Source organism: Pelobates fuscus, chromosome 1 (genome assembly GCF_036172605.1).
Source record: "Pelobates fuscus isolate aPelFus1 chromosome 1, aPelFus1.pri, whole genome shotgun sequence".
Classification (NCBI taxonomy): domain Eukaryota; kingdom Metazoa; phylum Chordata; class Amphibia; order Anura; family Pelobatidae; genus Pelobates; species Pelobates fuscus.
The window spans coordinates 424,588,103-424,610,747 of record NC_086317.1 but is presented as its reverse complement, the minus strand read 5'-3'; the positions used below and the strand labels follow the sequence as shown (position 1 = coordinate 424,610,747).

General features: G+C 40.2%; 1 protein-coding gene across 1 annotated transcript in view; it reads right to left on the bottom strand.

The window, feature by feature from the left end:
• WDFY2 (WD repeat and FYVE domain containing 2) overlaps window positions 1–22,645 on the bottom strand; it is a 69,019-nt gene that overhangs the window by 5,191 nt on the left and 41,183 nt on the right. The window contains exons 4-9 of the mRNA XM_063444850.1: window positions 14,723–14,777; window positions 11,587–11,737; window positions 11,114–11,226; window positions 7,760–7,886; window positions 1,560–1,665; window positions 289–390 (exon numbers count right to left, since the gene is read on the bottom strand). Coding sequence (XP_063300920.1) covers window positions 289–390; window positions 1,560–1,665; window positions 7,760–7,886; window positions 11,114–11,226; window positions 11,587–11,737; window positions 14,723–14,777 — 654 coding nt within the window. The remainder of the gene's footprint in view (window positions 1–288; window positions 391–1,559; window positions 1,666–7,759; window positions 7,887–11,113; window positions 11,227–11,586; window positions 11,738–14,722; window positions 14,778–22,645) is intronic.

Sequence of the window (22,645 nt, the reverse complement as noted above, 5' to 3'; positions counted from 1 at the left end):
TAATCTGTATAGAATACCTTCTCGCAGGCAGGACCCTCTTTACATTTTGTATTGGTCGGTTTATATTGCACGGTTTGGTTCCCAAGTGTAAAGCGCTGCGTAACATCTTGGCGCTTTACAAATGCCAGTAATAAATAAATAAAATGTGTTCATGTACAGCTCGATGTAGCTTAGTGATCTTCATTTAGGCAAGGAAGTACTATTGAGGGAAGGTCAATTGAATGACAGCAAAGTATTTTGGGAAAAATGTAATCAGACTATAAACACTAGAACCATTAACCCAGATACCTGTCTGAGTCCAATCTTTTTGCTGTCCCACATCTGCTTGAAATTCCAGAAGAAAGGCTGGTCACACTTCTGACAGGAGTCACTGTCCAACCATTCTGGTGTCTGAAAAAAAATAAAATTAAGAAAGCTCATGCAAATGCACTTCCTGTTATTAAAGGAACAATTGAAGGGACTGTTATTTGGCCTAAATAATTCCGTGCATTCTTTTGCATGCTCAAATTTTGTAAAAAGTTTTTGAAAGAATATTAAAAGGTAAATGCTTTGTAGCATTCTGCATCTTACCCTGCCCCCTCTGCCCAACCTCCTCCAATTCATTCTTGCTAATGTATATACATACAGCTTTTCTGTCCTTCCCTCCCAATATGTGCTGTCCAATAGTGCACTTGAACAAGTCATCAGGAACTAAAGTAAACCTTTTTGAGTCTTAGTTCAATTGATGGTTTTCATAAAGTGCAATTAGTACAACATGAACACAAGGTGAAACAAGGAACACAAGGTGAAACAAGGAACACAAGGTGAAACAAGGAACACAAGGTGAAACAAGGAACACAAGGTGAAACAAGGAACACAAGGTGAAACAAGGAACACAAGGTGAAACAAGGAACACAAGGTGAAACAAGGAACACAAGGTGAAACAAGGAACACAAGGTGAAACAAGGAACACAAGGTGAAACAAGGAACACAAGGTGAAACAAGGAACACAAGGTGAAACAAGGAACACAAGGTGAAACAAGGAACACAAGGTGAAACAAGGAACACAAGGTGAAACAAGGAACACAAGGTGAAACAAGGAACACAAAGTGAAACAAGGAACACAACACATTCAATTTAAAACAAGAAACACAGCATGAATGAATGAAACAAGAAACACAGCATGAATGAATGAAACCAGAAACACAGCATGAATGAATGAAACCAGAAACACAGCATGAATGAATGAAACCAGAAACACAGCATGAATGAATGAAACCAGAAACACAGCATGAATGAATGAAACCAGAAACACAGCATGAATGAATGAAACCAGAAACACAGCATGAATGAATGAAACCAGAAACACAGCATGAATGAATGAAACCAGAAACACAACATGAATACAACACAAATACAATTTAAAACAAGGAACACAACATGAATGAAACCAGAAACACAACATGAATGAAACAAGGAACACAACATGAATGAAACAAGGAACACAACATGAAAACAATGTAAAACAAGAAACACAACATGAATACAATCTGAAACAAAAATGAAATGCTGCTGTTTACCTCTTGCCTTTCTATATCCATGTTCCAGACTACAATCTTGCCATCGGCACTGCAGGAAATGAGCTGCCGTGAGTGGTGAGCATAAGAGATTGACTGGATTTTATCTCTGTGAAATAGATAAAAGAATTGTTTTGATCAAAATATTTTGAAATAGATAAATGAAGTAAAGGTGGTAGATACCTTTAAATTGTGAAACTGCAGTCTATTCAAGTTTTTGGGACACTGGGACCCTTTCTCTATGCCCAAGCACAAACTGAATACCACAAAACCAGATGGAAACAATTGGGAGATTCTGCAGTTCTAATGCAGTTCTAGTTTCCGGTTCACTGCAATTTAGTACTGTATTTATATCTCAACGCAGCATGCAAATGAATTAAAAGATTATCAGTAAATTGTATGGGAAGGGAGACATCTGGTGGAATTTTATCACACTGCAAAGATGTAGGGCCAGTATTATTTGTATTTATATATTTTCCACAGCGTTTTACGAGAATAGCACGAGGATATTTCATAATAAGTAATTGACATACTAATATTAATAGAGACAAGATGTAAAGAAGGGCTGGCTCAAATAAGCTTACAATCTATGGGGAAGACACACAAGAGAAAAAACAGCAAGTCAGAGTGGGAGGAGGGATTGATACATAAGATGCCTATGTCAAGATAAGCCAGTAAAATTGGAGTATTACACATCCTGGAATTAGGATTGCTTCAGCCCACTCAGAACTTTACAAATGAAACTACTCGCCACTTTTGACAATTGAAAAAAGATTTACGAACATTGGATCCCTTGGGGGTTTCCTGGCTGGGGCGTGAGGCGATTGTTAAAATGAACCTCCTCCCTACAGTTCTCTACCTATTTCAAGAATTACCTAACCCCTAAAATGATCTGATTTTAAAAGCACTGCAGTCGGCCATAGACACTTTTACTTGGAAGGGTAGGAAATCTAGGGTCCAGAGAACCACTATGTATGTTCCTAAAACCCATGGTGGGATGCAGTGTTAATTTTGTAGATTAACAATTTTAGTCAACTAAAAGTTTTGAGATTTAGTCGACTAAAACTAAAACAATTCAGATGACTAAAATATAACTAAAACGGCATATTAGTCAAAAGACTATGACTAAAACTAAATTTAAATTTGCCGCCAAAAGGAAGGGGCAAAAGAAACAGACCAGGACTTGGGAGAGAAACACCTAGAGGGGCTGGAAGGATGCAAAGAGACACAGAGGGGCTGAGGAAGGGGCAAACGAGACAGATAGAGGCTATAGCTAAACCCAGTTTAAGTCGTGTTGACTAAAATCTACTGGAGATATAGTTGGCTAAAACTAGACTAAAACTAAAACAATTAAAGTGACTACAATATGACAAACTAAAATGTTTTTTTAGTCAAAAGACTAGGACTAAAATAAAATTTAAGTATGCCACCAAAATGAACACTGGTGGGTTGGGCTTACCCAAATTTTTGCATTAGTATAATGCAGCACAACTCACTTACAAAGTAAATATGTAGAGCTGGAAATCTTATTTTTGAATGGGAATATCCCTTGTTCTACATATGGATCCCTACACAGCATCACCCATTTCCACCTCCAACATCTTCAAATATTACACACGCACTCTCCCTGTGGGACAAACTTAAAGTATAACTATAGGGTCAGGAACACAAACATGTGTTCCTGACCGTGTTAAAACCACCATCTAGCCCCCCTGGGCCCCTCATGCCTCCATAAATGTAGCAACATCTTACTGTATTCAAGCCAGAAGCTGTAGATCTGCATGCTGTTTACCTAAAAAAAAAAAACAAGTAGTCTGCTGACATTAGAAGTGGTAGCCTGATCCAATCACAGTGCTTCCCCATAGGATTGGCAAGGAGGCAGATCAGGGGCAGAGCCAGCATGATTTAAACACAGCCCTTGCCAATCAGCACCTCCTCATAGAGATGAATTGAATCAATGAATCTCTATGAGGAAAGTTCAGTGTCTCGATGCAGAGGGTGGAGACACTGAATGTTTGGATGCATTTTAGGCAGCCATGTCCCAGGAAGGATCTAACAGCCATCTGAGGAGTGACCAGTGAATTTATCACTAAGCTGTAATGTAAACACTGCATTTTCTCTGAAAAGACTGTGTTTACAGCAAAAAGCCTGAAGGTAATGATTCTACTCACCAGAACAAATCGAATAAGCTGTAGTTGTTCTGGTAACTATAGTGTCCCTTTAAAGACAAATATGACCTTTCCTCATACCAATTCTATGGAATAAACGGTTCTCCCCAAGGTTAAACCCACCACGCACATTTTCTAAGTTTGAGGAAATCGATATTAATAGAATGGCACACTTCAGGACCAAATAATTACATATACTGATATTCCTAACAATACAAGCTAAGTACAGCTGATTCCCTCCCCCCACTACATTCAGTTGCACAGTTTCATCTTAATACCAAGAGTCAGACAGGCGGGCACAGCCCCTCCCACTCCTTTTGAGATAGCTTGTGTGGCAACGTTCATACAAAAAGGAGAACTCAGGAGACACAACCCTAGCAACACACATCTCGTATCACATAGATCTTATTCTCATAATTTAATATATGTCTAAATCCACCAGAATAATTCAGTGATTGGTCCGAAAGTTGAGGAGCAATATCATCTCTAACCATTTGTGTAACCCAGAAAGAGCAAGCTTATAAAATGCTCCATAGATCGTATTTGACCCCTGTTAGATTCTTGAGAATTCATAAACTCCTCACTAACCAGTGCTGGGAATGTTGCAGGGGAACTGGCAATTTTCTATATTGCTGATGGTCGTGCCCTAAATTAAAACCATTCTGCACAGTCCATCATTTCCCAAATGCTGGGGAAACCACTCACAGACCCATGGTCGCTCTTACTGTCCAAACCACTAGACTCTTTAACGAGAGCTAAAAATAAGCTAACAGACGAAATTACACTCTCAACTCGAAGAGCAATAGAGGAACTTTGGGCAGTTAATTTAGAACCATCCCTCACTGCAGTTGTTCGCAAAACTAATGAAGCTCTTGACATGGCCAGATTGGCATCTCAATAACAAAAAGCTCCAAAAACATTACATAAAGTTTTGAAACCACGGTTGGACCGTACTAAACCTAGATTTAACATCGCTCACCTAATGCCGCCACATCCAATATGTTGTCCTGACAATTGAGAAATCGTCTTTTCATAAGAGTCAACTATGCCAACCTGCATCTTCCTTTATATCCCATTCCCTGTCTCTAAAGCGAAGCCCGGGCATACTCTCCCAATATCCTCATTCTCCAACTACAAAACCCTATCCTTTTAATTACCCCCCCTTTTTGTTTCTTTTTCATTTTACTTGTTTTATTTAGTTATCTTAACCTAATCTCTCTCACCTGGAGGTTATAACCATGTACAGTTGTCACCTAACATTGGAAAGGTGAAAGAACTTCGTATCAGCATCAGCCCCATCCTCAGATAAGACTGGGCTGAATCCCCTCAATAGCTTGTATCAAGCAGCTTACTAAACCCCCACATGCTCTGTTACCCCGTTATACGGTTATATGCAGGTTATAAAGTTTGCTTTATAAATGAGCTCAAGGAACTTACAACTCAACGCACAATGCTAGGCATTGACACCTACAGGTGGTGGTCATAACAACGATGCATACAGAATAATCTTGAAGGATCATGTGGTTGAAGTGCCATTTTGGATGTTAGGTCTTCCTTGATTAGCATGAAACATTAAAATAAATAAATGATTGCAGAAACACCTCTCTGGCTGTCACTCAGACAGCCAGGGAGGTTACCATTACAATTCCATTAGATCTACAGAGCCAACGGAAGTGGATGGCGTACTCTAGCTTTCTCAAGTCACAGTGAACGTCCATGTCCACAGAACTCATTGTATCTCTGTGTCCCCAAAATCAGTGAAAATCTGTGCTAGGGAAAAAGGGGAGGATCTGCAAAGGCTGCAGACAGAAGATCTCAGGTGATTTTAGGTATACCCCCAATAAAAAATGCAGAATTAAATGCAAACATGTTTTCATTGGGGGTAGATGTACTAATGATTTTATAATGTTTGTTTTTTGGCAGTGTGGTGTCCCTTAAACTGTAGAAATCCACAATGTCGAGCTTATGTTTTCCTTTAGTCAGTCAGTTTTTATTATTAAATGATGGAAAGATCACGGTGTTAGAATAAAACAACAGAGAATGAGTTCCTTAAAAAGGACGTTCCCTTAAAAGAAAGCCCAAATCATATAAACTATTGCAGTAACTTCTTGTTGCCATGTAGAAAATTCAGTTGTTCGCTTGCATAGAAGCCTCACTGTATGAGAAAGATACTGTCAGATTTGTTTCTAAGCAACCTTTATTACAGGACCACCCTGGGTGCAATACAGATTCCTAGGGGAAAAGTATTCAGATAAAGAGCAGAAGATAAGGTACAGGTGACACCTGTATTAAAAAAACAACGGCCTACTTTAATTAGTGACGCAAACTGTTGGACGCATTCTAGACAAACACGTGCGACTGGATTGCCACTTGGGCGTGCAGAGTGATTTAGGAATAAAGAAAAACAATAAATATGAAAGAATAAGCATTTAGCTTTCCAATGTGATTTCTGACAACACCACTGGCAGTATAGTTTTCTTCTAATATTCCTGCAAAGCACTGGGTTCTTCCAGGTTTAATTAGTCTTTTTACATGACCTAGATTTTCATGTAGGAAATTGGTGCAGTTGAAAGGACACTTCATCGCGTGTTGTCCCTCTTCCCCTTTAATGCAATATGGAGACTGACAAAGCAAGATAAATACGGGGGAAAAAAGTAAACAGGCTATGATTAAAGAGTCAGTTTAAGCACCATAAGTACATTGTCTAATTGCAAAGTGTACAGTGCTTAGAGCACCCCGAACCTACACTGATGTTTGAAAGTGGCTTTTTGCGGCAGTAATTTGTAAATAAAAAAATAAATAAAAAATTGCTCCTGCTATACGATAACTCACCAGGGCCTAATACAAAAGGGAAAGCTCGTTTCCTCCTCATTGGTTCACCCATGGTATTGCTGATATCCGTTTATTCAGCAGTACTTCTCATCCTGCCGTGTGGTGATAGGATCTGCTTATCCAATAATACTCTCCTGGACAGGGGAGTATAGGGTAAGATCATCCCCATAAGAATGACATACCTGTGACTGCCAGACCCACTAAAAAGTGACAAACTGTAATGTTTAAGTTTTTTTTTTTTCTCCATTTTTTTGTCAATATGTTTAACCCTTTATATAGCGATAAACTAAAGATAGGGTGAACAGGAAATAATATTCCATTCACATGTGTAGCCGCAACACAAAAAAATATTAGATTGTACTTGTGAGTCATTCCATCGTTAAATTAACAGGATGCTTGCTGAGGTGCTGGGCTTTTTCCAATTATGGACAATGTGTCACAATAGGTGCATGTGGGTCCACACACATTGATAATCCCAAATAATCCATACGAAAAGAGTGCACAGTTATTGATAAGTATGCATATCAAAAAGTCATGGTATCATGCTGTCACTGTAGCACTCATAGAAGCTAAAGGTAGTACAGCATATCACACCAAAACATTGTAGTACACTGAGATGACACAGATTTCCCAGCAAGAGAGAAAACAAAAAAATGTTCGGAAAATATCACTTTGCCGTACCACCTGCAACTGCCACACATGGGAGAGACCATCCAGAAGACTACCCTGAAAAAGAGTGAGAAAGCCATGGACGCGTTTCACACTTTCCTTGGTGCTCTCAACATGGCTGAGAAAGCACCAAGCAAGGTGTGAAACGCATCCAGGTGGTCTTCTGGGTGGTCTCTCCCATGTCCGGCAGTTGCAGGTGGTACGGCAAAGTGATACTTTCCAAACATTTTTTTTGTTTGTTTGTTTTTTTCTCTTTTGCTGGGAAATTTGTGTCATCTCAGTGTACTACAATGTTTAGGTGTGATATGCCTGTACTACCTTTAGCATCTATGAGGGCTGCAGTGACAGCATGATACTATGACTTTTTGATACGCATACTTATCAATAAATGTATAATTTTTCTGTGGATTATTTGGGATTATCTATGTGTGCAGACCCACATGCACCCTTTATATTGTACATTAAAAATATGATCCTTTTTGCCTAGACAATTATAACATTGATGACTGCATCAGGAGCATTACATCTACTTACTGGTGTCCTTGAAGCTCTAGAGCTGTTCCTTTGCGTCCACCAATATCCCACACGATAATGGAATGGTCAGAACTTCCGGAAAACAAAAGTCTCTGTACTGGGTCCCAACACAGTGCTGTCACCCCAGCTAGGAAAGAAGAGGCAATGGCGTATTATTAAGGTCACAGAAAACCCCCAATATATATATAAACAGACAGTATACCATACCATGGAATGAATATGAATATATATATATATACATACACAAAAAAACAATATGTGCTGGCACTCAATTATGTGAGGTGCCGGTATTCGAGGTATAACCCCACAACAAACCTCCTAATCTATATCATAAACAAAATATGAATACCGCACTCAAACAATGGCAATAAACCTGGATTGTTAAACCTGTGTTAGATTTCATAGTATTTATTGTGATGTTTTTAGAATAATTCATAAAGATAGTGGTATTTCATCAAAGTAACACATAATTCATCCTATATACACAAGCTATTTACATTTATCTACACACAGAATCCTCCTTTGTTTGATGAAAAGTTCAAAGTCTGTATATCTGTACACACTAATTGGTGATCCTAAGCGCAGAGAAGATAGAAAAACAAATGAGGAAAAAATCATGTGAAAAAGTGAAAAATGAAAAAAATGAAAAAAAATTCAATCAAGGAAAATATTGCAAAGAGGAAAAGAAAAAAAAGGGGAAAAATAAAAATCAAAGATAAAATAAAACAATGAAAAAATGCAAAATACTACAGTCCTGATCAATTGCAGTCCAGTATATAGTGCACTATACATACCCCACTATCTGTGGGTTGATCTCACCAACGTAGTATATTTCTTTATGCTGTGTCATGTAGGAAGATCCTGCAGTCTGTGAGAGATGGTGTGATGGAGGGGATGAAAGTAGTTCCTGATGATTGTAGAGATGATCACCACACTGTATCAGCAGGTAGCTGGTCAATCTTTGTGTAGTAAGTGAAGTCAATCCTAAGGCTCTCCTATGATTGGGCTGCGCGCTCGGGACATGCGTGTCCCTTCGATGGCCCCAGTTTACTCCGTGCTACCTGCTGATACAGTGTGGTGATCATCTCTACAATCATCAGGAACTACTTTCATCCCCTCCCATCACACCATCTCTCACAGACTGCAGGATCTTCCTACATGACACAGCATAAAGAAATATAATACATTGGTGAGATCAACCCACAGATAGTGGGGTATATATAGTACACTATATACTGGACTGCAATTGATCAGGACTGTAGTATTTTGCATTTTTTTCATTGTTTTATTTTATCTTTGATTTTTATTTTTCCCTTTTTTCCTCTTTTTTTCTTTTCCTCTTTGCAATATTTTCCTTGATTGGATGTTTTTTCATTTTTTCAATTTTTTCACTTTTTCACATGATTTTTTCCTCATTTGTTTTTCTATCTTCTCTGCGCTTAGGATCACCAATTAGTGTGTACAGATATACAGACTTTGAACTTTTCATCAAACAAAGGAGGATTCTGTGTGTAGATAAATGTAAATAGCTTGTGTATATAGGATGAATTATATGTTACTTTGATGAAATACCACTATCTTTATGAATTATTCTAAAAACATCACAATAAATACTATGAAATCTAACACAGGTTTAACAATCAGGTTTATTGCCATTGTTTGAGTGCGGTATTCATATTTTGTTTAATATATATATATATATATATATATATATATATATATATATATATATATATATATATATATATATATATATATATATATATATATATATATATATATACACACACACACACACACACATATCATATTTTTAATAAATAAATAAATAAATATACACACACAGAATATATTCCGCAGACGTCCGGGTTATTTTGGAAAGGACTATAAAAAGAGTGACAATCTGCAGACCCATTTTTCCATAATAACAATAATACTGGATTTAAATATAGACTAGACGTTCAAGGACAATGCAGTGGAAATGCAGGCATAGCATAAATGCCAAGAATACAGCAAACAAGGCATACATTGATACCTGGTACTAAAAGGGATTAAAAGCATTACTGAAACATAAAAAAATTGATAAATAAAAAGTTTTTAATAAAACATTGTTTTTGGTCTGTCCCCAGTTAAATAAAACTATTAGGAAATAAAGGGAAACTTAGCTGTGTTCAAGATCAAAGGCCCAGTTATCCTAAGTCCTGACAGGGAAAAGATTTAGGAAGGGCAAGCTGAGCTACTTGGCCGGCACAGGGGGGGTCTGGGTCTCCCTTGGCTGCCTGTCACTAGCATGCTGATGACAGAGGCCAACAATGCACCGAATTTATATTAATCAGCCAAGAACTCTTTCCAAGTTGGCTACTGACGCCCGAATGACACTGCTGGAGGTATCTCTGTATGTGCAGAGTTTTTCCAACATTTTTTGCTGCACATACAGACTCCAAGCACCATGACCACTGCACCATGACCACTTCAAGTTGTTGCTTGGAGTAACCCTTTAATCACTGGGGAATCATTACTGTGAACCAATCCTGCTTCAAATGGCAATACTAAGAAAATTGTGAGATGAAGTAAGATTAACTCCGCTGTCTGTGGCAAGATTTTCTTTCTTGGAACTTACAAGTATGTGCATTTGATCAAATAGAGCTTCTTAAACTCTGGGTCAAGACACAATGATCTTTATACTAGAAAAATAGCATTCTATTCATTATGCTAGAGGAAAATGTCCACTAGGAGTTTCTTAATGTAGCAGCATTGTCTTCACCAATGTAACAGAGAACCCTCTGACATTGGGAAGAATCTAAACAAGGTGTTTTGCAGAGTTTATTTTTGCATTATAATCAATGAATGCATTGCAAAGCTAAGGTACTAACATGAGTTGCTACCAATTAAAGGGATCTGCATGCAGTACATTACATCGGAATCACTACAATATAATGTGTTTTTATCCATGCAAAAAGGCACTGAAATAGTCTATGGCAGCAGAGATGTGTATATATTCCAAAACATTAGCAGCTCATCAAAACCAGCCTTTCAGATTTTATAGGACTACAATTCCCATTATTCTCAGTTCCTAGACTATGCACTAATGAGGAGTTAGAGACCATAGCAGACAATTTAGATGCTTTACAAGAACATATCTTCATTAATCAGAGGTAGTTTGTATTTTGCGACCCAGCACTGCAAGATCAGTCATTTCTTTTGTATCCCATAAACACAAACTTGTATTGACAGAACTTATTTTAATGTAAAAAGCATGTCTATGTGCTGAGAAATACTCTACAAGAATGCAACAAACCAGAACATGAGTTTGGGTTAAATGATAGTCTAGTGGTAAATGCCATGTGAACTCACCTGTATGCCCCTTAAACGTAGTGATGAGGCTACAGTTGTCTTGTTCAAGTTTAAGGATTGTAACTTGTCCCGAGTGATCACCAACAAATACATGTCTGGTCTCCACGTCAAATCTATCAGGGTAACGTCAAGGGTAAGAACAAACTGATGCCGATCATAGGCTAACCTACTAACCAAGCAACTGGTCACTTGATAGGAGCTTTCCAGTGACTAGAAAATGAGGCTTACCTGTATATCTTAAATAAATGAGGCTTATCTGTAAATATTAAAGAACATTAACCCCTTAAGGACACATTACATGTGTGACATGTCATGATTCCCTTTTATTCCAGAAGTTTGGTCCTTAAGGGGTTAAAGAAATCTCCATGGAAACCGACAGAATCTTTTACATGTATCACTTAGCCTGGAAATGCTGCAATTTTACGTTTATAGGTGCATCTTACTACAACTCTGCGGTTATATAGAAAAGATACTGCAGACACGAAGCACAGGCCGACGTTCGATAGCTACCCAGGCGCTCCCCACTCTCCGAGCAGTGCCACGTGAAGAGCTTGTCCTGACCAGTGCTCAGAACCCACTCCATTTCCAAGATGAATAATACCATTGTGACTCTTCCCTGGTGAGCTGCAAGGAGAGAGACGGGGTTTAATCAATGCACAGATTGCCTGCTCTGCACAGGGTTATAAAGGAAAGGCTGAGTCCAAGGTTACATCTCTCCCCACTAATAAACCACATATAGGACATCAAAAACAAGCTGTGCAAAAAGATGTTTTAAAAAAATAAATAAAAATAAATTGTTTTTTCTTTATCCGTTTTTACAACAAACCTGGAACCAATGTTTATCTGGATAAATAGCAAGCCTGATGTTTTACATTAGACAGTTTTGAACAATGTTTCCTGTGATTCGCAGACAGCTGTGGGTCAGAAATATCTGGATGACTAAGGCTGGAAAATGCTTTAAAGGGAAACTGTCACTTACCAGGAGTATAAATGATGTTTACATATATGTAACTTGGTGCCCCAGCTTAGCTCCCTGTCCGTCATTGTTATAAGCTCAGCCCTTTGCACATGGCAGTCAGTATAGAGAAAGCATACAGATAAGAGGAGATATTAAACAATACGAGTTACGAACAAAAAGATTTGTGCTATATTTCCAATTTTGCTTTTCCGATTTGCTCCAAACATATTTATTGCTGAGCATCTTCCATCACTTTATTTCCTGTTTCCCAATGTCAAAACAACAACAACAAATGGAGGTGCAAGAGTTATTTTTCTTCCAACAAATCTGTCAGATTGGCAGAATTTCTTTTACACAAATCCCTATTTAGTAGATATACCTCCAGTGAAAACATGCCTGTGTTTAATTATTTATTTTTATGCATTTTTTTCACTGTGAAGGTTTAAAAAACGCTTACAAAAGCTGCATAACACTTGTCTGAAAAGTTTTGCATGCCCTCCCATTCTAACCAAGCCTAGATTTTCTGTGGCAGTCAATCACAGAATGCCCAATGCAGTAACAGAAGAAATCTTTGCAAGGCAGGTGGTCTGGGAAGTTGCTGCCTCTTGAGTTTAGCACCACTGAGCTAAACAACCAGGAAGTAACTCAACTGAGTAACAATTAATAGACTTTGAACTGACTGCATTGTCTGCCCCTGTAACACACAGCACTGAGGATTTTGTACTCTCAAAATCAAAGGTAATCTGGCAATTAAATAATTCAGATCATATTCATTATCCTGAACCTCCCCAACTGGTTTTAATATGTGATCATCATTCAAGGTCGTGAAAAACAAGTTCACTTGCCAAAACCAACAGGTTACTTCAGTTTTACTTAAAGTCATTTTTAGCAGTTGACATCACATATATAGAAGAGACTTTGCAGAGACATATTTTTTCCTGTGTAACAATTAAGTTTGTTATACTTTATTTCATTGCCAATATTTTTATGAATGTCAGTTAGTTACAGCTAACCAAACAAGTGAATTGTCTGTTCAACGTGTAATAAAGATTATATGTCGGTCTAGATGAAAATTTTGCTGTGCAATTTTTGACACCTGTTCTAAAGAAGGATATTATGGCACTAGAAAAAGTACAGAGGCGGAATACAAAATTAATAAAAGGAATGGAACATATCAGCTACGAAGAAAGGTTAACAAATGTAAACCTCTTTAGTTTAGAAAAACTTTGCCTCAGAGGGGATATGATAACATTATACAAATATATGCAGGGCCAATACAAACCATTGTGTGGAAATCTATTCACAAATCGGACTTTACATAGGACAAGAGGTCATGCGTTTAGACTGGTAGAAAAAAAAGATTTCATCTAAGGCAAAGAAAAGGTTTTGGTTTTTTTTTACACTAAGAGCAATGAGGATATGGAATTCTCTGCCTGAATAGGTGGTTTTATCAGAGTCCATACAGATGTTCAAACAGCACCTATGTGCATACTTGCAAAAACAGAATATTCAAGGATATAATCTTTCAATGTAGGGTAATGGCTTCTTGATCCAAGGATTAATCTGACTGCCATTCTGGGGTCAAGAAGGAATTTGTTTCCTAGTTTGTTGCAAAATTGGAAGTGCTTCAAACTGGGTTTTATTTTGTCTTCTTTTGGATCAACAGCAAAAAACAAATGTGAGAAAGGCTGAACGTGATGTAACTATGTAACTATGTTTAGCAGTAAGACGGATCCGGCAACATTTCATTTAAACTAGGTCTTTGTTCAAATTCCTTCAGGTCGAAGACTACGGCCTGAAATGCTGATCCACATTTACATGGGAATTTAGCGTGGTGGACTAAAAGGGAATTGAAACAGAAAACTTTTATGTTGAAAAAAAAGTGTATGAAAATACAGTCTGTAGGGTCACGGAATATATATGGTATATACTGAAAATTCATAATTAGCGGGGGGGGAAAAAAAAAAAAGCGATCCGACAAAGTTGACATAAAAATGTTGATGAGACTTTGTTCAATCCTTTCCCCGCACCGTTTTTTTTTTCCTCTATGTTCTCTCTATGCTGACTGCCAGTAATTATTTTTTCATACCTGACAAATACCTATTTTGCAATATAGAGAATAGGTAAGGAATGTGTTTTTTAAATTTTTTTTAACAAAAAAAAAATCCCAGACATTTTTGGACAGAAGAAGCAGTTGCTGTGGCCGCTATGGAACAGGTGTGCACTTCCTTTGCAGGAGGACATCTAATGTCTTGAAATTTTCCTTTCGAGAAACTCTAATGCGCATTAGGTTTCCCCATCGGCATGACGTCACGAAAGGAGGAGGCCAAGCCAGCGCCAAAGAAACCTCTGGGCTAGAAATACGTAAGTGGAAAACAAAGGTTTTTCTAAAGATCTAAAGTATTAGGGACAGGGACACTTTAGCGTTAGGAACACCGTTTTGTATTCATAACACTATAGTGTTCCTTTAACCCCTTAAGGACCAAACTTCTGGAATAAAAGGGAATCATGACATGTCACACATGTCATGTGTCCTTAAGGGGTTAAACAGTCAGTTCCTTTCACCATCTGTAAACCACACAGTCTTGTAAACTAGCCAAAGTAGATTGGGGTACATTACTACATTTAAAAAGAGAATATTTGCATCTTACCCAGATAGGTCTTTCCTGGATTCATTTTATTGTAATCTTCTGATAAAATAAATTCCTGAAAATAGAAATGCACTGTATTAATTTCTAAATGCAATATCATTACCTACTTATCTCCATTATGTATTGAGATAACAATTATGTGCCTACACCTACCTACTGTCCAAGAACCTCTGTAAGAAATGTTTTTGGAACAATAATTCTCGCACATAACTAGCCATTGAGAAGCCTCAGAAGCTCTGCCCCATGCACCTGAGAAGAAGGTGCGCGGTAGTGTGAGGCTCATGTTAGCCAACGGAAGCAGGAAGCAAACCTCCCTGGATTTTTGATTGACAGCCAGGGGATTGTTTCTCAGAAATCGGCACTATTAGAAAGTGCATTTTTAAGGGGATACTTTTCACTAAAGAGCTTTATGGGTGTAGAGTGATCCTTTAAAGATAATCAGGCATGTGCTCGAAAAATTGTTATAATCTGATGAGATGTTTAATACTGCTTACCTCAGTCAGTGCATAAATTATACTTATTACTCATTACAATTAAACAAATGTCAAATGGACTCATGACTGCCTACACATTCAAATCAATTTATACCCCAATTTCAAGGATTTACACAAATCAGAGCACTTCTATGAAGGTTTCCTAAAAATACACAATCTAAAAAAGCATATTATGCATGCTCATTGGGTTTTTAAAAAAAACATTGTTACAGATAAACTTTAAATACCATAACCACTATAGTTCATTGTAAAGGTTAAGGAACAAGCAGCCTTTGTCAAAAATGTTACAAGGAGTTTAACAAAAGCTGTATGTTTCTCCAGCGCCCCACGCCTAAACTCTCTGCTTCGGCCAAGAGGATGAGGTAGTTCTACTGCTGTACATACAGGACTACTGAAGCTTACATAAATATTGTGGAGATTTTGTTGAGATAACCTTTACGTTATGTTATTATTATTGCCATTTATATAGCGCCAACAGATTCTTTACAATATTATAAGAGGGGGATTTAGCTATAAATAGGACAAACAAGAAAACTTACTGATAGGTTGAAGAGTACCCAGTTTAAACGAGCTTACAGTCTATAGGAGGTGGGGTGTAAAACACAATAGGACAGGAAATAGCAATCAAAATAGGTTGGAGTGATGCAGAGCTAGAGGAGAGAGAGAGTGCTTCCCTTTAGGAGAGAGCAAGAGACAGGTATGTGAGGTAGAGGTTACTCTGGGCGGCAATAAGCTTTCCTAAAGAGATGGGTTTTAAGGCACTTCTTAAACAATTGGCGATTAGGGGAGAGAGTCTGATGGCGGTAGGCAGGTTATTCCATAGGAAGGGAGCCGCCCGTGGGAAGTCCTGCAAGCGTGAGTTGGCCATACGGGTGCGAGTAGCGGACAGGAGAAGGGGCAGAGTGGAGAGACAGAGAAGGGGCGTACCTATAGTTCTGTGAAGAGATATAAGAAGGGCTATAATTAGTCAAGGCTTTATAGGTATGGGTTAGCACTTTGAATTGACTCCTATAGGATACAAGAAGCCAATGTAAGGACTGACCGAGGGGTGAGGTGTAACAGGACCGACTAGAGAGGAAAAGAAGTCTGGCGGTTGCATTCATTACAGACTGTAGAGTGGCAATACGGTTTTTGGGAAGACCAATTAGTAGAGGGTTACAATAATCCATGTGGGAAATTACTAGAGCCTGGACAAGCTCCTTAGTAGCTTGCGTAAGAAAGGGGCAGATGTGGGCTATGTTTTTAAGATGGAATCTACAGGATTTAGTAACATGCTGGATGTAAGGCTCAAAGAGGAGGCCAGAGTCAAATATGACACAAAGACAGCGAACTTCCAAGGATGAGCGAAAGAGGAGGATCAGTATTAGGAGGAGAAAAGACAAGGAGTTCAGTTTTAGAGGGATTTAGTTTTAGAAAGCGGGAGGACATCCAGTCAGAGATGGAGGAAAGGCAAGCAGAGACACGTTGCAGGACGGCAGGGGAGAGGTATAACTGGGTGTCATCAGCGTACAGGTGGTAGTGGAATCCAAATGAGGCAATAAGTTTGCCAAGAGAGGCAGTATAAAGAGAAAATAGAAGGGGACCAAGGACAGAGCCTTGGGGGACTCCAACCGAGACAGGGCCAAGGGAGGAGGTATCATTAGAAAAGGAGACACTGAATGAGCATTGGGAGAGATAAGAGGAAAACCACGAGAGGACAAAGTTACAGAGACCGGGTGATTGAAGAATTTAAAGGAGAGCATTATCAACGGTGTCAAAGGCAGCAGAGAGGTCAAGAAAAATTAGTATGGAGTAGTGGCCTTTGGATTTAGCTGCAATTAGGTCGTTAGTAACTTTAATAAGAGCAGTCTCAGTACAGTGGAGGGGGCGGAAGCCAGATTGAAGAGGGTCAAGGAGAGAGTTGGAATTAAGGAAGTGAGACATATGGGTAAAGACAAGTCTTTCCAGAAGCTTTAAGGGAAAAAGTGAGCAGGGAAATGGGATGATAGTTAGAGGGGGTGGATGGGTCGAGAGAAGTTTTTTTCAGGATACGTATTACAGTAGCATGTTTAAGGTCAGCAGGGACAATGCCAGAAGAGAGAGAGCAGTTGAAGATGTGTGTGTAGTGGTACTTACCCTTTCCAGGGGCCGGCCGAGGTCCTCTGTTTGAGCCGCACGCGGTCCTGCTGCTGCACGAGCCGCGCACGGCTCGTCCGAAAGCAGGAACAGGAAGGCGGGCAGTGACCGCGAGAAGCGGTCACGTGTCCCGCCTGACTCTAAGAGCGCGCCGCGGGTCTCGTGCGCACTCTTAAAGGGACAGTGGGAGCCGAAATTGGAAAAGGCCTCCCATGCCACACTCCCCATACACTTACCTTTTGGGGGCGTGGAGATGACAGAGACCAATCAAAATAGATGTTTAGTTATTTATAATCACCTTTTTCCCTTGGTTCCTTGCCCTATCGTGGTTTCGGTTTCAGTTCCCTTTAGCGCTTGTTGTGTTCAGTTGTGTTCCTTCGTACTTGACCTTGGCTTTGTTTCTGACTGCGTTTTCTCTTTATCCTTATCTGTTTTGTTTGCCGGCTTGCTGTTTACGGTGTACCAGACCCGGCTAGCTCTAGTTTACGCTGTCTCTTTGTGCCTCGGATTGTTCCTGACTCTGTACTTCTCCTATATACGTCGAGTCCAGCCACTCTAAGGTCCGGTAGACGTATCTCCCCTCTGTGTTGTCTTCTGTTTAGCTGAATCCTGCGTGTTGGGGTAGATTTTCATTACATTACGCTAGGGCCATGGACCCCGCAGATTTAGCTCAGCAAATGGCATCCCATGAGGCTAGATTTGGAGAGCAGGATCACCGTATGGATCAGATAGCCCAGGCTCTCCAGACGCTCTTATCTAGAACTATTCCAGCAACCACACCTAACCCTCCTACACCTCTTCTTCCTGAAGTATCTACTTTGCCTAATATTTCGGCCCATTTAACACCTCCTCCTAGGTATGGAGGGGACTCTAAGACATGCAGAGGTTTCATTAATCAAATAGAATTCCATTTTGAGATGTATCCACGTTCATTTCCCACAGAAATGTCTAAGGTGGGATTCATTATGCACCAACTTACCGATAAAGCTCTTGAGTGGGCAAACCCTATTTTGGAGGCTAATGGACCTATGGTGCATGATTTCAACAGTTTTCTTACGGCTTTTCGTAGAACTTTTGACACAACGAAAAGGTCAAAAAATGCCGCAAGAGCATTAATGAGAATTAAACAGGGTTCTAGGTCTGTGGCCGACTATGCTATTCAGTTTCATACCCTTGCTTCACAGGTAGATTGGACCAATAATGGGTTAACTACTGCGTTCATGGAAGGCTTATCTGACAATATATTGGATGAGGTAGCAGCTAAGGAGCTTCCTATTGCATTAGAGGACCTTATTGACTACCTCATTGATATAGATAGTAGGATTTGTGACAGGCTCTATACTAAGAACAGGAATAGACGTTTTCTTACACCTATTAACCCACAGTTGATAAACCTGAGAGTGTTAAAGTATCTGAGGAAGAACCCATGCAATTAGGGGTTGCCACACTCTCTGATACTGAAAAGTTACATAGGAGAAGGGACGGACTCTGCCTATACTGTGGTAGGAGAGACCATATGGTAAAGGAATGTCCTTTGCTTCCGGAAAACTCTTGCACCTAAGACCTTATAGAGGACTGGCCTTGGGTGTGATATCTAAGTCTCTTAAATTGCCTCCTAACCGTTTGCTTCTTCCTGTTTCTTTACATATGGGAGAGAGTTGTATAGCTAAGCACATATACGCTCTGGTTGACTCCGGGGCAGCTGAAAATGTAATAGACTCTGGTTTTGTTAAGAAAAACAACATTCCCATCAGAGAGAAGGAGACACCCTTGGCCGTTGAGTTCTCCAGTTGTTACTCATGAAACTGTACCGTTACACATGTATACAGGGGTTTTACACTTTGAAACCATTCGGTTCCAGGTCATAACCTCTCCCTCTTCTCACGTCGTGTTAGGGTACCCATGGTTACGTGGCCCCAATCCCATTTTTGACTGGGAGTCAGGGCAAATATCATGGAGCGAAGCCTGCCACGAATCTTGTACTATTGAAGTCACCCCTTTGAATTCTATTAATGTTCCTACTACTCCTCCTTTGTCTACGGTTATACCCCCTCAGTACTTATTTCTCAAGACTGTCTTCGATAAAAGGGAGGCTGACAAATTACCGCCTCACAGACCCGACGATTGTGCTATCGATTTATTGCCTGGCACTATACCTCCAAAGGGCAGGGTGTACCCTTTATCTGTTCAAGAAAACCGTGTCATGGAAGAGTATATTAAGGAATCACTAGAAAAGGGGTTTATTAGGAGATCCTCTTCTCCGGCTGGAGCGGGGTTCTTTTTTGTATCAAAGAAAGAAGGTGATTTAAGACAGTGTATCGATTATAGAGGTCTAAAAAAAATCCCTATAAAAAATGCATATCCTATACCTTTAATCACGGAATTGTTCGACAGGCTCAAACATGTGACTGTATTTACTAAATTGGATCTTAGAGGTGCATACAATTTAATACGTATTAAGAAAGACCAAGAATGGAAGACGGCATTCAACACTAGATCTGACCATTACGAGTAATGCCCCAGTAGTATTTCAAGAATTTATTAATGACGTCTTAAGAGACTTTATTCACACATTTGTAATTGTGTACTTGGATGACATATTAATATATTCTACAGATTTACACACTCATCACAGACATGTTACTACAGTTCTGAAGACCCTTCTTGCTAATGGTCTTTATTGTAAACTGGGAAAATGTCTATTCGACCAATCCGAAGTTCAGTTTTTGGGATATTTGATTTCCGCTAAAAGTTTTCGTATGGATCCCCAGAAGCTTTCTGCTGTCATAGAATCGCCTTTACCACAAGGTTTGAAAGCCATTCGGCGTTTTCTTGGTTTCTCTAATTATTATAGACGTTTCATTAAAGGTTTTTCCTCTATTGTAGCACCTATCACCCGTATGACAAAAAAGGATGGCAATGCTCGTGTCTGGTCTCCCGAGGCACTTCAGGCTTTCGAATTTCTTAAAACTACGTTCGCCTCTGCACCTATTTTACAGCATCCTGTCCCCTCATTGCCCTATATTCTTGAAGTTGATGCTTCCGATATCGGGGTAGGTGCGGTCTTATCCCAAAGAGAGTCACCTGAAAAACCATTGCATCCTTGTGGCTTCTTTTCCAAACGGATGTCCAAAGCAGAGAAGAATTATGATGTGGGTAATCGCGAACTCCTTGCTATTATTTTAGCACTTAAAGAACGGAGACATTTGTTAGAAGGAACTAAGGATTCTATCCTCATATTTACGGATCACAAGAAGTGAGGCTAAAAGATTGTCTTCTAGGCAGGCTAGGTGATCACGTTTTTTGTCTCATTTCAATTATATTATCACCTATAGGCCAGGTGATCGCAATACTTAAGCAGACGCTCTGTCCAGACAGTTCGAAACTGCAGACAAACCGGAAATTCATGTTACTCCCGTCATCCCCCCACACAGGATAATAGCTACCACTATTTTGTCTATTTCCTCATCCCTCTTGCAGACCATACAAGCGAAACAAAGCATGGCTCCTAGCGAGAGGCCTACTGATAAACTATTCGTTGATGTTCCCGAGAGAAGGGATATTCTGTTGTTGTATCATGACACTAAGACTGCTGGACATCCTGGTATTTCCAAAACGGTGTCAGCTGTTTCTCGGTATTTCTGGTGGGATTTCTTACGCAGGGATGTCAACGACTATATAGGTGCTTGTACTACTTGTGCCTGTATGAAATCTTCTCGCAGAGTTCATTGTGGGCTGTTGCATCCGTTACCCGTTCCTGAGAGACCTTGGTCTAAACCTGTCCATGGATTTTATTGTTGAACTACCCCCTTCGAATGGTAACACAGTTATCCTAATGATAGTAGATCGGTTTTCCAAGATGGCCCATTTTGTGTCTCTTAGCAAGCTGCCCACGTCTAGGGAACTGGCACTCATATTTGCTAGAGAGGTGTTTAGGTTGCATGGCATTCCCGTATCTATTGTGTCCGATAGGGGTAGCCAATTTATTTCCAGGTTCTGGAAAGCCTTTTGTTCGGAAATGGGTATTACTCTCATTTTCTTCCGCATACCACCCCCAGTCTAATGGAGCTGCTGAATGTGCCAATCAACCTCTGGAGCAGTACCTTCGTTGTTTCGTATCCCACCATCAGAACAATTGGTCTGACCTTCTTCCTTGGGCTGAATTTGCTCGGAATAACGCTACTCATGATTCTTCCGGCAAAAGTCCTTTTTATGTTGTCTATGGCCAGCATCCCGTTGTTCTTCAGGCTGCTTTCTCCTTACAGGGCATGCCAGTTCTGGATGAGCATTTGGCTGGTTTACGTAACACTTGGGAGCAGGTTCAGCGTTCTTTGGTGGATTCCGCTGCTCGCCAGAAGGTGCAGGCTGACAAGCATCGCAGGGCGGCTCCTTCTTATGTCGTGGGGGACAGGGTTTTGCTTTCCGCGCGGAATATTCGCCTCCGGGTGCCTTCTATGAAATTGGCTCCCCGCTTTATTGGTCCTTATCGTATCTTGCATAAGGTTAATCCTGTTTCGTATGCCTTAGGTCTTCCTAAGAATCTGCGTATTCCTAATGTCTTTCACACCTCATTGTTGAAACCTTACGTACGCAACCGCTATACCCGGCATACTCCTCCTCCCCCTCCTGTCTCTGTGGAGGGTCATGAGGAGTTTAAAGTTTCTGCTGTTCTTGACTCTCGTTTCCTTAGAGGTCGACTTCAGTACCTGGTGCATTGGAAGGGCTATGGGCCTGAGGAACACAGTTGGATTTCCGCTGACGCTGTTCACGCTCCTCGCCTTGTGCGTTCTTTCCATTCTCTTTTTCCTGCCAGGCCTGGCCCTCCCCGCCCAGAGGGCGTCTCCTCAGGGGGGGACAGGGGGGGGGGGGTACTGTAGCGGTACTTACCCTTTCCAGGGGCCGGCCGGGGACCTCTGTTCGAGCCGCACGCGGTCCTGCTGCTGCACGAGCCGCACGCGGCTCATCCGAAGGCAGGAACAGGAAGGCGGGCAGTGACGGCGAGAAGCTGTCACGTGTCCCGCCTGACTCTAAGAGCGCGCCGCGGGTCTCGGGCGCGCTCTTAAAGGGACAGTGGGAGCCTAAATTGGAAAAGACCTCCTATTGGTCCCTGTCATGCCACACTCCCCATACACTTACCTTTTGGGGGCGTGGAGATGACAGGGACCAATCAAAATAGATGTTTAGTTATTTATACTCACCTTTTTTCCTTGGTTCCTTGCCCTATCGTGGTTTCTGTTTCAGTTCCCTTTAGCGCTTGTTGTGTTCAGTTGTGTTCCTTCGTACTTGACCTTGGCTTTGTTTCTGACTACGTTTT